This window comes from Haliaeetus albicilla, chromosome 13 (assembly GCF_947461875.1).
Source record: "Haliaeetus albicilla chromosome 13, bHalAlb1.1, whole genome shotgun sequence".
NCBI classification, from domain to species: domain Eukaryota; kingdom Metazoa; phylum Chordata; class Aves; order Accipitriformes; family Accipitridae; genus Haliaeetus; species Haliaeetus albicilla.
In genome coordinates this window covers 30,907,070-30,921,549 of record NC_091495.1, presented here as the reverse complement: position 1 = coordinate 30,921,549, position 14,480 = coordinate 30,907,070, and the positions used below count along the sequence as shown (strand labels likewise).

Genomic DNA, 14,480 nt, shown 5'->3' with positions numbered 1-14,480 from the left:
AGGCCCAACATCTTGGATAAGTTCAACTAAAGGGTCTTGAAAACGTTTTTAACATTTCAGTTCCAGCATGACATCTCTACCAAACCCTTCTTGTGCACAAACTCTTTTTAAGGACCCCAAGAATTATTTATGCAAAGTATGTTATATAAAATTACATTGCCATTTTGGGGAACACAGTCTTATTTGGCTTGTTCATATTGTTTTTGCTGTTCTTGCCTTTTGTGCATCAGTTATCTTCTTTCTGGTTATAATTTAATTTGAATAATTAAAATCATTTATTTGGCTCTTAAGGGAGAGCAGTTGGATTTTTCTTCTGTATCTTAGCAGACATGCATTTCTGATATAGTAGTAGAATTCTGTTTCCAATGTTTGTCACAGAGAGAGCATCAATTATATTGTAGTTTATCTGTGATTCAGATCCTTTGAAATAGACTGAGTCCTTAGCCTTCATTGTGATAATATTTGATAGAAATTCCATAGCTACTCCATACCTGAAGTGAATCCTAGTTGTTCCATGTTTTCACTAAAACCATAGAGGTAATAGCTCTGAAATTTCACAGTGTTAATTCTTTTATTGACTCAATTTCTTACCCAGTCTTTTGTGTCTCATCATGATAGTCTCACCATTTGTTTCTAAAAGGTGGCCCATGGCTTAAGCACCAGCCAAACTGCCTACTTCATGCAAGTAGAAGTCTCAGTTCCCATTGTTGGCTCAGGCTGCTTGCTGGTAGCGCTGCAAGGTTGATGTTCTGAGAGGAGGTATGGTGTGGGGGGTAGCTAATTTTTGGTTCTGAGGTGTTTAAATATAGTTATTTGTGCTGTGGCTAATGGCAGCTAGACTAAGTAGAGATGACTTGCTTGAGATTGAGAATGCACAGATTTAGCTGATGGTCAGACTCCAGTCAGTAGCTCCAAAGTTCATTGCCTATGGCAATATGGGGAATAATTATAACCTCCATTGAAAAGTGCAAGATAATTTTGGTGTTTTGTTTGCTAGCGCTTTTATTATCATTCATTTCACAAAAGAAGGACGTTCCCATACAACTGCGGAAAGAGAATATGTATTCCAGGATCAACTTCACTCTTACTCCTTCAAAAGTTTGCACAGATCTCTTCCACCCTCATACAATAAGGGCATTATCCTTTATCATATGTGTGTGAATGCACTCACACAGACTCACAAGTTGTTTAACAGGTATTGTAATTGCCACAAACATAAACTACATATTACAAAACCCCGAAGGATGTGTATAAGCAATCTAATAGTATAATTTCTTTTTGGTTTCTTCCATTAATTCAGCTATTCAAATACTACATGTCTATCACTCTACCTACCTGGTTACCATACGCTAAATGCTATATGCTCCATAGAAAATTTTCTGTCTTGCTGATTGAAAAGCGTTTTAAAAGGGAAAATCCACAACAATAAATTATCCCTGGTTCCTTCATACATGACAGGAAAGTTGTAAAGATATACCAGCTGTGTGTGTGCACGCGCGCTTTTGTGTGTTTCTTTCTGCCTGTCAATCTGTCTATCTCAAAGTTCAATGTTGAAGGCAGTTCTTTTATTCCATGCTCTGTGTGCATGTGAAAAGACTGACTGTTCAATTTGTATGGGAATAAAACTCTACTGCTCCTTTAGACTTTAAAAATGTATGGTGTTTGAAGTCCTGAATCTTTTCACAGCCAGAGCAACAGAGACCTTTGGGCAAGCTTAGAATGTGATAAAAATGACAAGTGTATTTTATCAGCAATTTTCATGCCCATATCTCATGCAGTGTAGTCCCATTTTTGTACAAATAATCTGTATTGGGATCACTGTGTCAGCAGTAGGGAGGTCACAATATAAACCCACAATAAAGTTGTCTGTGCATTCCTATGTGCCTGTCTGCATTTGCCTGCTAGTATTTGCTTTGAATTATTATGATTATCTTTGCTCCTTGCCCTTTGTCTCTAAGTTAACTTTCTGTCATATTGAACAGACACTCAATTGACTCCCTGTAGAGTTGGTGTCACTGTCCCCCTTGATTCTATCTGATAGGAAATTCTTTCCAATCAGAGTGTTTCACTAGCTGAATGCAAATAGGTTTCTGCATTTGAGTCACTGATTCTACTGGTTTTGCTACGTATTAATGTGCTCTAAATATGTGTAGGATGGGAACTCAAATAGGAACCAAAACCTAGCTCATCTTTTTAAAATCAATTGGTTTAAATTGGTTTAAATTGACTCATCACAGGAAGAAAAGAGTTGGGGAACATAGAGCTTCCTGTGTCAGTTTTCTTCATCCCTGTTACTGGTAGCAACTTTGTTGATAGACTTTTGTATTCACTAGATTTTTGTCAAAGTGATACATTGTGCTGTCACATCTCAGGCACAGAAAGAATGGCAAGTTTCAGTATGTACAAATAATGCAAGCTCTTAAGGCTCTAGCCCATTGGAGATGGTCACTGTTATCTCTCACTGTCACAAAGCCTGCATAAATGGAGTGACCATATACCATGTATTTACAGTAGGTAACTATTATTGTTAAGGAATGATAGGACTTAAGGTCAGACTCCATGATCAATGTATCAATTCTTAGGAATTAAACATTCCAATTAGTATGCAAAAATGTGTTTCTCATTAGTTTTTCCTACCCATAAGGGAATGGATGCAACCTAATACGTGGTTTCACTCACCACAACTACAGGATAAATGATTTATACATAGAATCAGAGAATAGTTTGGGTTGGAAGGGGCCTTTAAAGGTCATCTAGTCCAGCCCCTCTGCAATAAGCAGGGACATCTTCAACTAGATCAGGTTGCTCAGAGCCCCGTCCAACCTCACCTTGAATGTTTCCAGGGATGGGGCATCTACCACCTCTCTGGGCAACCTGTGCCGGTGTTTCACCACCCTCATCATAAAAAATTTCTTTCTAATATCTAGTCTAAATCTGTCGTCTTTTAGTTTAAAACCATTACACCTTGTCCTATTGCAACAGGCTCTGCTAAAAAGTTTGTCCCCATCTTCCTTATAAGACCCCTTTAAGTACTGAAAGGCCTCAATAACATCTCCCCAGAGCCTTCTCTTGTCCAGGCTGAGCAACCCCGACTCTCTCAGCCTGTCCTCACAGGAGAGGGGTTCCATCTCTCTGATGATTTTGTGATCATTTCATCCCTCCTCTGGACCCACTCCAACAGGTCCATGTCTTTCTGTGCTGAGGACCCCAGAGCTGGATGCAGTACTGCAGGTGGGGTCTCACCAGAGCAGAGCAGAGGGGGAGAATCACCACCTGGCCACCCTGCTTTTGATGCAGCCCAGAATACGGTTGGCCTTTTGGGCTGCAAGCGCACATTGCCAGCTCATGTCCAGCTTTTCATCCACCAGTACCCCCAAGTCCTTCTCTGCAGGGCTGCTCTCAATCCCTTCATCCCCCAGCCTGTATTGATAGTGGGGGTTGCCCTGACCCAAGCACAGGACCTTGCACTTGGCCTTGTAGAACCTCATGAAGTTCACATGGGCCCACTTCTCGAGTTTGTCCAGGTCCCTCTGGATGGCATCCTGTCCCTCAGGCACATCAACTGCACCACTTGGCTTGGTGTCATCTGCAAACTTGCTGAGGGTGCACTTGATCCCACTCTCTATGTCACTGATGAAGATATTAAACAGTACTGGTCCCAATATGGACCCCTGAGGGACAGAGAGAACTTGTCACCGATCTCTATCTGGATGTTGAGCCGTTGACCACTACCCTCTGGATGCAACCATCCAACTAATTCCTCATCCACCAAACAGTCCACCCATCAAATCCATGTTGCTCCAGTTTAGAGAGAAGAATGTTGTGGGGAACCATGTCCAGATAGACAACATTCATAGCTCTTCTGTTGTCCAGTGATATAGTCACTCCATCGTAGAAGGCCACTAGGTTGGTCAGGCAGGACTTGCCCTTGGTGAAGCCATGCTGGCTGTCTCAAATCACCTCCCTGTCCTCCATCTGCCTTAGCCTAGCTTCTAGGAGGATCTGTTCCATAGACTTACATATGTTCAGGTTCCTCAGGTGGCCATGAACCTGATCTTCTCTTATCATGGGAGGGACTTTGCTCCCCCAGTCCCTGTCTTGTGGTCCGCCCACTTGAGAGGTGTGGGAAGAGAGGTTGCCAGTGAAGACTGAGGCAAAAAGTTGTTGAGTACCTCAGCCTTCTCCTCGTCCATTGTTAGCAGTTTGCCAGTCGTGCTCATTAGTGGGGGTATGCTTTTTTTGACCTTCCTTTTCTGGCTGACCTATCTGTTGAAGCCCTTATTATTCTTTGCATCCCTTGCCAAGTTCAGCTCCAGATGTGCTTTGGCCTTCCTGACCCCATCCCTACACAACCTGGCAGCATCCCCGTACTCTTCCCAGGATAAATTACTTCTGCTACAAACCCACAAACCTATGGTTAAGTAAGATTTGATTAGTTTTTACATGTTATCATAAGGGGGATAGAGTTCTTTTGTTCTTTCTTAGGTACTGATGGTGTTGATACTGTACTATTTGTTAATGCCAGGACCACCTTTTTTTTTCTCCTTGTTCTCCCCACCACCCTATTTCCGTCACCGTTTGTTTTTTTTTTATTCTATGCAAACAACCCCCCAAAAAGAGTCTTTAATCCAGTTAGAGAATTTATGGTGTCCATTACTAGATGGCCAGCCCTTCACTTCTCATTTGCTCCTACTTGTTTGCAGTGTTTTGATTCCCCAAAATCTATTTTATAATATCAATAACATAGGGTCAGTGCCATTAATACATTCTTTGTTATAGGGTCAGCTGTTTCTTAGTTTCTTGCCTATCTGGCAAGGCTGTTTTGGGCTATATGAATAACCTCCCATTGACTATGGGAAATGTGCAGCAAAAGTCTTGTAGAGAATCTCCTTTTGACAAAGTGAATAATATACCCATGCTTTTCTCTGGGTTTCAGTTCAGGGGCTTAGTGATAAATGGTGATTTAAGGCTATTCATTGAGATCTTTCATTGCATCCTCTGGCTGTTTCCCATCTTCTGTGTTTATCAGCATCTCCTTCCCCCTACATTGTTTCTGCTGCTCATACCAGCATTAGTGTGGTACTTTTCAAGAGTACTCCCAGACATCCATCTGCCCTGTCTTTCAAGTCAAAACACCAGCTGGCACTCCATGCTTCACTGCTGCAGCATAACAGAACTGGTTGAGATCTAGGTAAGGCAGGGCCTTTGGCAGTCCTGGGGTAAAGGAGTGATGTACTTTGAAGAACAAATACATTGCAGTGATTAAGTGACCATTTGTAGCTTCTAGGTTCTTTGCTTATTTTTAATGCAGTAATTACATCGTAATCTTACCAAACTTATCCCTGTACATAAGATTTTCTGCTCCAGCTGATTCAATTCTCATCGTAGTGGAATCTTCTAACTGATCCATTACCCTTTTTAAAAAAATTATTCCTATATAAAGTTAGACATCTGTGATGTCAGTTATTTCAAATACATCAAATTTGTCACCCAACTTTAAGCAAGAAAGGGTGACACAGTTTGAAAGTAATGTATAGTTTTATAGGTACGTACCAGTGGAGAAAAATATTGGAAATCGAGAATACATAGATTTGAAAGTCACCCAATACAATATTTTTCCTTTTAGAGACTCAATACTTTGTCAGTTCCTATCTACTTGAATAGGAATGAATATGTTAAGTGATCTCATCAGCATGGCCAGAATATGGAGACAGGATGTAGGAAAGAAAACTAACTAACTTCCTTGCCAGAGAGGAAAACATAAATGAATGACAGTATGAACATGACGACATCAGTAAGGATACTGCTGCAAGTTGAAATGGAGACATTCTAACCAAAACAAAATAAAATGTGTAGTGAAAGTTATATTTCAGGATATCTTTATTCCTGTGGATTTATAGCTCAAATTTAATCCGATTTTAACACAGAGTAGTATTTTGTTTAGTTTAGTATATGTTTTTTTGTTTATATAGTGTATGAACAAAATATATTTGTAATATAACATTAAAGTTTTTAATACAGATTATTCAAATGCTAGGAAATGTAAAATATAATGTTGACAAAACATTCCTTACTTTGTCCCCATGTGTATTATTGTGGTAACTATTGATACTGAGTAACATAGTTAGATCATAATATCTAATGTTATGACATGATAAATACTTTTCCTCCCAGGTGTTTATTACTGGGGAAAGTCACAGAACACCAGTACTTCTTTCTCTGAATATTGGTGTGAATACAAGAAATAATTTTGTTGAATGATTGCTACAATTCCTGTGTCTTTTCAGCTGTTATATTATGAAGCATATAATAGCTTTTTGCTATCTTGTCTGAAATTTGTTTAAAAATCATGAACAAAATGGTTTGCTCCTTTAAATTCTCTTTTTTTCCCAGATACTTTTTAGATCAATGTTACTACCTTTCCTCTCACGTCACCATCTTACAAAATACTTATGCTAATGCCCAAGAAAGCTGAACATAGTTTACAGCCAATCAAATCAAACCAGTCTTTTTTGCATACATGTTTTTCCTAGCTACATTTTATTTTTATTGTTACTATTTATTTAGCACCAACAGTGATAAAGATGAATGCAGGGAATATTTTCAAATTTTATGAAGTCATTGAGTTAAGATAGAGTAGATAAAAGCAGATGTTTACTTAATATTTAATAAATCCCCTACTACAGGAAGTCTACCAGTGTTCTAAAGTCTTGTAAAGAATTATTGCATTCAAAATGAATAGCTGTAGTTTTGAGGAAATTAAAAAATTGCTAACAGACTGCCACTGACTGCATATATCTAAGAATGTGGTAGTTAATTTATGAACCTATTTATCTTTTTTAGTGATGATACTTAGACACCACTTTCAAGCATTTTCAGAAGTATATACTTGTATCATGGAAGTAATATCAAATGATAGAAGCCTTATAGATGCCTGGCATTGAGATACATCAGTATTCCTAAATTATGGAACAGTACATAGAACAAGAAAGCACAGCAGGTGGCAGAGAAATGGCTTTAGAATGGCCATTCATTTGTTATAAAATTAACTTTTGAGATTAATTGTATTAATTATTTTACATGCTAGCAGTTTAGTAGTCTCTGAATTTCCTGTTTGCCTTATTTTACCATCTGTACTTTAAAGGATTCCTTTTGATGTACGATAATCTGTATAATGACATGTTTCAATACAGAAAGGATACTTAACTCAGTGAGGTATAATAATGGATATCATATCGGCTAGTTAAAAATTACTTTTCAACTGAAAAAAAAAAATCTGGGGTTGAGACTTTCAGCAGAAACAGAAATATGAGTGTGAAATTGCAGGGATTGAAATATTTCTCTGAATAATATGGAAAGCATATTTGACAAACTCCTCTAACACTCTTAAAATCCTACATATTTAACCTTCAGGAATTATAACGCATTATGTTTTCATTTTGTCTATACTCTTTTTAGAGATGATGGAGTCCAAAATGAGTGATTTAGGAAAAATTCAACTTTATTTATAGAGCATAAACCAGCATGTATTGAGCTTAAGGCCTTAATACATATGAAGATATACATATATATCTATAAAAAATAAAAATTCTGCTTGAGTACTTGATGTTATATTTTAATACATAGCTTGTAGTCCTGCATGCCTGACACTGAAATTAACAGATGTTTTGCCAGTGTAAGACCTGTCTAATACGAATTATTCTCTGGACCAAACAGAGGTCTTGAAAAGTATAAAATATGAAGACAATTCAAAGGAGAAGCATTCATCTTAGAATAGTTGAGTTGAAAGTAATTTATTCCCTTTCCATCTTTTTGTTTACTCTGTTTACTCTTTAACTATTTCATAATTTCATATTAAAATAATAATAAAAAAAGAATGCTCTGTAGAAGTAGGAACATACGCCTGTGCTCCATGGCTGCGAGCTTAGTGGTAGCAGCAAACAAACCTCTCCATATAGCTCAGCTGCAAGGGAGAGTCCAAGAATCATTCTTTGTATGGATTACAAGAAAATAAACATTCTCAGTGGTGCATTTGTCAGGTAAAGATCCTGAAGTATCAAGTTTTTGCAAATTTGTTGCCTACAAATTCAAGCTAAAACTTGTGGTTTTGCCCAACGTGTTTTTTCGGCATAGGGTTGCTTGTAATGATTTAGAAAACAAAAAGAATGAAGTAGAAAACGTTTGAGTCTCTGCTTTCAAAGAATATGATGGACAGGTTTCCTTCATTTGGTAGGTTGCTGGAGAAAGTGTATAATATGGGAATACACGTATGTACATTTCTAAGGGGCCAGCTTTTTCCCATATAAATGGAAAACACCCAGGATAAAATAACTTTTTTTTTTTTTTTTTTAAAATTCTGGTGAATTACTTAAAACATTTCATTTAGTATGAAGTATTTTTGCTGTTGTTGTGACGGTTTTGTGAATGACAGAAAATTTAAACCACTGACTAATTATTTTGGTAGTTTTCTCGACATCAACTGGCAAGCACAATAAAGTGCAAAAAACTGTGCTGGTAGCACAGGTAACAGTGTTAGCGGTAAGCACAGCTTAGAGAAATGGGGATACCTTGACCAGCCAGCAGCTCTATTAATTTAGTATGCTTTGTATGCAATGGGTGGCCCACTTCATATCAGCGCTGCCATCACACACATATATATATATATATATATGTGTATTGACATTGCATGGAGAAAGCAACAGTGAAAAAGCATTGTCAAGCTGAAGAAGGAACCATGATCTTTGGGGGTAATCATAAAAGGAATGGTTGCTTTTAGAATAAATATTTGGGTGTTTTTGTTGGTGGATTATTTTTTTTTTTGGTCTGCTTTGTTACTAGTTACCTAGACAGCTCAATTTTCATGGAAAATGCCACTCTTCTCACTTTAAGCTGTTTGGCAATGCCTGTTTCTGCTGTTCTTCTATAGTGCCATTGCAAGAAGTATGCATACCCATTCTTTTAGTCTGTAGATTATGCAGATGCATCCTCACTATAAGCATTCTTATAAACTTACCAAAAAAACATTGTGTAATGAAAGTAGTATAGCTGATGTTAGGCTTGTGAACAAAAGTGAATAATCCTGCAATGGAAGAAAAATGAAAGGTTGTTGGGTCTAAAACTAAAAGTAACTAGAAATAGGAAATAGTTTTTAAAAAAAGAAACACTGATCAATTTTCAGTGGCATCTGAAGCAAATGAAAATATTTTATGTAGCTATATTGAACCTGTGATGTCATGATTTTCTGGTGGTTTGTGTGTGTGGTGTGTGTGCGCGCGTGTGTGTATGTGTGTATGTTTCTGTTTTGTTTTTGTTGAACTCCCAGGAAGAGGTTTAAACATGAAGGCAAAACTTTCAAACAGCATGGCTAAATATAAAGCAAAGCTGCCATTTTTTTTTTTTCCTTTTTGTGCCTCCATCTAGATCTGTCACATAATTTAAAGAAAAAAGAAAGATACAATTTAACCACAGGAGAGCTAATAGTGTGAAAAAAAAAACCCTGATGAATTTTGTTTCCGCAGCACGATATTATCAAAGATTTAAGAAACAAATTTGCCAGCCTCGGCGAGAACTCTCTGGTAACAGCATAAATGTCTGTGTTGGTTTGCTTTTGAGTTAAAGGTTTCTTTTTCATTCATTTGAACATATTTCTCTTTTTTACCTCTTCTTTTTTAATTTATTATTCATACCCTCTATTTAGCAAGCCTTCATTTTTTAAACCTCTTCCATCTTCCAATGTCTTTTTTCCGTAACTTGGATGGAAAGTTTATGGCAGCAAAGCTGTCATTCTGGCTACTTCTGCTGCAGCTGTTCCTGCTTTTAGGTCATACATGTTTTGGGCGTTGTGTTTTTGGACATGATACTAACTGATTGTGTCATGTTCTTTTTGAGTAAGCTTTTTACCACGCCATCCGATGGACTCACTGTCATAGGGCTCTATGCAACTTCCATTTTGCAACTTATACTGCTTAGTCATCCTCAATTCTCCAGCAAACTTCAATTAACTTGGTGAAAGTTCAAACTCATCTGGAATTAACTGTGCCTTTATGTTTGCTCTTTATGTTCTTCTTTATGTTTTCGGTAGTAGTTTAAATTATAAAGAACAAACTTCACCATTGCTCAAGCAACGTCATGCAGTATTGTTTGTTGCCGCTAGAGAATGTAAAATATAAAAGCACAGTGTATTCTATCAAATATTCTGTTGGTAGGGTGGGCAATCTATATTGTAATATAATGATATGTTTTGAAAAAAATTCTCAGATGCTTCTGTTACTCTGGTATTCAGCAACAACTTGCAACTCAAGAGCCGCATACTGAGCAGTATGAAGTTATGGTCACGCTATAGAAGATTATTAAGCGTATGAACTGTTGCACAAAAACATGGCACAAAAGTGCGAGCTTTATATATGCAGTATATATATATATATATAATGAACATGGGCTTTGAACTAACCTAATGATTTACAATTGAGATGATTCTTTTCAGATAAACTGCAAAAAGCATATTAAAGAAAAATACCAAGGGGAGAATATTACTTGAACATGTTAAATATCTGTTCAGTAGCATTGTATGTATTAAAATGGTCCATGATGTTGCCATAGAGCCCATATACTAAGAGAAAACCAAAAACCTTTGGAGAACTGATAGTAACTGAAGTCCTCATCTTAAATGACTGGAATTTTTATTCAGGAAAAAGAAATGGAAAAGCAAAAACTTCTGTATCAACAAGCCAGACTGCATGACCGGGGTGCTGCTGAGATGGTTCTGCAGACAATCAGTGCTAGTAAAGGTAATGTAATCTACACCACAAAACATATTAAACCTTATTTCTAGTGATCTTTGAAATTATTGTAATTCTTATTGGGCAAAACCTGCAGATGTTTGGCACTAAAGTTTGCTTTCAAAATGCACCCAAAGTTTCAAAAATTATGGAGAGCTAATCCAGAGAAGTATAATAAATAATTCTTATGAGGTTGTTATTGTTGTTGTTATTATTATTATTACTATTATTATTATTAATTTTTCTAGTGATGATAGAGAGGAAGTGTGAAAAAGTTCATAGCTTTAGCAGTATGCAATGACAAAAAGGCCCCCAAATTCTGGGATGTGTACAGTTCTGAAGTAGGTGTAGACTTTGGTCCTTCCCCCCCCCCCCCTCCCCAAATATCTACTTTATTGGTGTACTTTGATAAAACATTTCAGAAGTGTAAATGATGTTTTTGTCCCTTAGACACCATCTTACTGTAAGGTTTGACGCTTTCGTTGTCTGTTCTGTGATTTGTTTCTACAGTAGTGATGTTTTAAAAATTCCTGTTTACAAATTTCATTTACTGTAACTAAATGCTTTGGATCACCGTCATTATCTGAAGAAACAGGAAAAAAATATGTAAACTGCTGTGCAGAGGAGGCACATTGTTAAACTTGTAAGCTAGCTTAAAATTGTGCACCCAGCCTTAAATCAACTTTTGGATGCTCTAGCGAATGAAATGTGATTTATATCCATTGAGTTCACTTCTTCCTGTCTTATATCTTGCTGCTTTTGTGTGCTGTGTATGCATTACACTATGTCTGTAGGCACTCAGGAAGATACTGTGTCACACTAGAGATCGTGAAACAAAAATAGGTCTGTTTTACAAGAGAAACACAAAAGCCTCTCCTGATAAATTACCATTTAAGTCATTGCATGGATAAGTTAATAGAACATTCATATTTTTATATGTGATCTAAAAGTATATTTTAAAATCATTTTAAGGTGAGATGGGGCCAATGGTTGCAGCTACCCTAAAGCTAGGGATTGCCATCTTAAATGGAGGAAATTCTACCGTTCAACAGGTAAGGTACTAATCTATTTTCACCCATTCTAGTCAGTATAGGTCTTTATACCACGGCCATTACTATTGTAGTAGTGCATTATGTAATGTGACAATTTCTCAGATGCTGTTTATCCTCTTACTCTCGTTCCCAGAAGAAAATAGTGTACAAAAGTACCTTGTTTGCTAGTTATATATTTCTTATTCATATATTTATAATTAAACTATAGAATACAAGGCTAGAAGAAATTTATTTTGCACTTCAGCTAGAAAGGGGAAATATTATGTTAAAGCATTAACTTCTAGAAGAATTCTGTGGGAGGGAAGGATTTCTTGGGAGATTGCCATTGTCCTGTAGCCAGCAGAGCAAAATTGCTGGCCCCCATCGTCACTAAAAAAAAATGTTATACAACTTCAGAAGTCCTTAGCTTATGCCATGGAGAGTCTTCATGATAAAAGCAGAGAACCCAGACTTGATTTACTAATCCATAGTAAGACAATGTGGTGAGCAGTGGACAAGTCTGATATATTAACAGTATTCTGCACTGTTGAGGAGAAGTGACTGATACAGAGTACATTCAGTGTTCTGGACTAGTTGAACATTCCTGAGCCCAGAAGGCTTCATTCCTTCCATTACTGTATTGCTGTAGGACAATGTGAAGAATACAGACAACTGGGAACAGTTAAGGTCCCAAGTTAAGCAACCACTTATTTAGTTATTTAATCTGAATTTGTAATGCTACAATCTAAATTTTTAAAAATTACTCGATAAAATCTTAACTAATTAGAATGAAGGAAACAGTTATTAGTATGGTTACAATAATACTAATACTACTAGTCTAAATTACGTACTTATAAAAGCATCAATAATACAGTTAGAATTGTTATTTTTTCAGTTGCCTCATTTCCACCTGTTTTTTCTGGTGTTATGCTCACCTTTCCAATTTTCCTTTAGGTCCTAAGATCAACTCTTCAGACTTCTTTGGGAAGAATGGTATGGGTGGGGGGAGAGGTACAGAAGTAGTTTTGAAAAGTAGTCATCATCATCCTCTGGAGTTCTTTGCTTTGATTACTACGGTGTTGTTGATGGGGGTGTTCTTTTTCTGTGATCTTGGGTCTACTTGGGGTTATGCTGATACATTTTGTTAACACTATTTGCTTATGTGCTCTTTCATTTTGGAGGTTACTTATTATCCATTTTTCCCATTATTTTTGTTATTTGCGAAAAGAGTTTCACCTGATTCACAGTGTGAATTCTTGTAACATTCCTACTAAGATTGATCTTTGAGCATTGTGGGTTTTGTTCACAACTGGGACCTCTGGTGTCATCACTCAACAACAGATTGCATTCTAGAATCAGAGTTCACTGCACTGACTAACCTCTCGTTATTGTAATCTATTATCAGATAGGTATTACCCATGACAATAAAGCTAAAACAGATTTAAAAAATACACATATGACTAAAATGCTGTTGCAGCTAAAATAATCTAAACCAAACTGAGGTTATGACAAGCCCAGTCCAGTGCTGAAATGGTAGTGTCAATACAAATTTGTGGCCTAGTAGTGGCAAGATTGTGCTTATATTAAACACTAAATTCTGCTGGCTGTGTTGACTTTAGTAACTATCTTTACTTTCAATATTTTAGGAATGAATATCCAAAATGGATGACCTTCTTTTCTGTAAAGGACATGAACATTAAATGTTCTTTTTACTTTTGATACCTGGATTTTTCTCTGCAAGATTCTTTTATCTAATTTGTAAATATTAGAGGTATTTCAAACCACCAGCATCACTAGGAATCTAGAATCCATATAGTATTAAGTTAACTAGATTAACACATAGTATAAATATTAATTCTCTGCATGAAATATTTGTGTTTACTGCAGAAAATGCTTGACTACCTCAAGGATAAAAAGGATGTCGGGTTCTTTCAGAGCCTTGCTGGTCTTATGCAGTCCTGTAGGTAAGAAAATATCTACTTTAAAAAATTATTATTTTGCATTTAGGTTTTATTCCACAGGATTTACAGTTTTGGAAAGATCCTCTGCATGCTTTTTGCAAACACCACCTGGGGACTGTAATGCGCTAGTTTGGGGGATCTACCTTGGTAAAAGAGCTCTTTTCACAAATGTTTATGGCATTTGTGTCTACTTGAGATATGCCAGAACACAACTCCAGAGTTAGGAGCATTCCTCAGGGACGATTTCTTAACTCTGGAGGTATCCCGTAATCTTGCAGAGACCAGGTAAATGATCAATAGTAAGTAATCATAAAGATGTTTATACTTTCTTAGAACTATTAATAGGACTTTTTAGAAGGCAGATAAAGGAACGGAATATTGTGTTTTAATAAACTGTGAAGGTACTGTGACTTTTTTGTCCATTCATGCTTCTTGACAGTTTATATTGATTTTATAGTTATAAATATATATATAAAAATGCTTTATATATAATTCCTAAGAATAAATCATGTCAATAAATAATGTATTAATGAACATAAAACATAGGACTAAAAGGGGCTTCCTGGATCAAGTGGTTCCATCTTCTCTTATGTCAAGGGCACCATGTTATATCCTTTTTTCTTAACACTGTCTTTGGCCAAGTTTCATTCTGAAATCAGTGAGGTTTCTTGCCAGCAGAACTACTGCTGTGGTTCATCTACATTCATCTG

General features: G+C 36.6%; 1 protein-coding gene across 11 annotated transcripts in view; it reads left to right on the top strand.

Annotated features, from left to right (window-relative positions):
* Nucleotides 1-14,480, top strand: part of RYR2 (ryanodine receptor 2) — a 456,061-nt gene that overhangs the window by 384,496 nt on the left and 57,085 nt on the right. For all 11 annotated transcript variants that reach the window (XM_069800675.1, XM_069800669.1, XM_069800667.1 and 8 more), the window contains 3 exons: nucleotides 10,688-10,787; nucleotides 11,751-11,830; nucleotides 13,697-13,773. In XM_069800675.1, coding sequence (XP_069656776.1) covers nucleotides 10,688-10,787; nucleotides 11,751-11,830; nucleotides 13,697-13,773 — 257 coding nt within the window. The remainder of the gene's footprint in view (nucleotides 1-10,687; nucleotides 10,788-11,750; nucleotides 11,831-13,696; nucleotides 13,774-14,480) is intronic.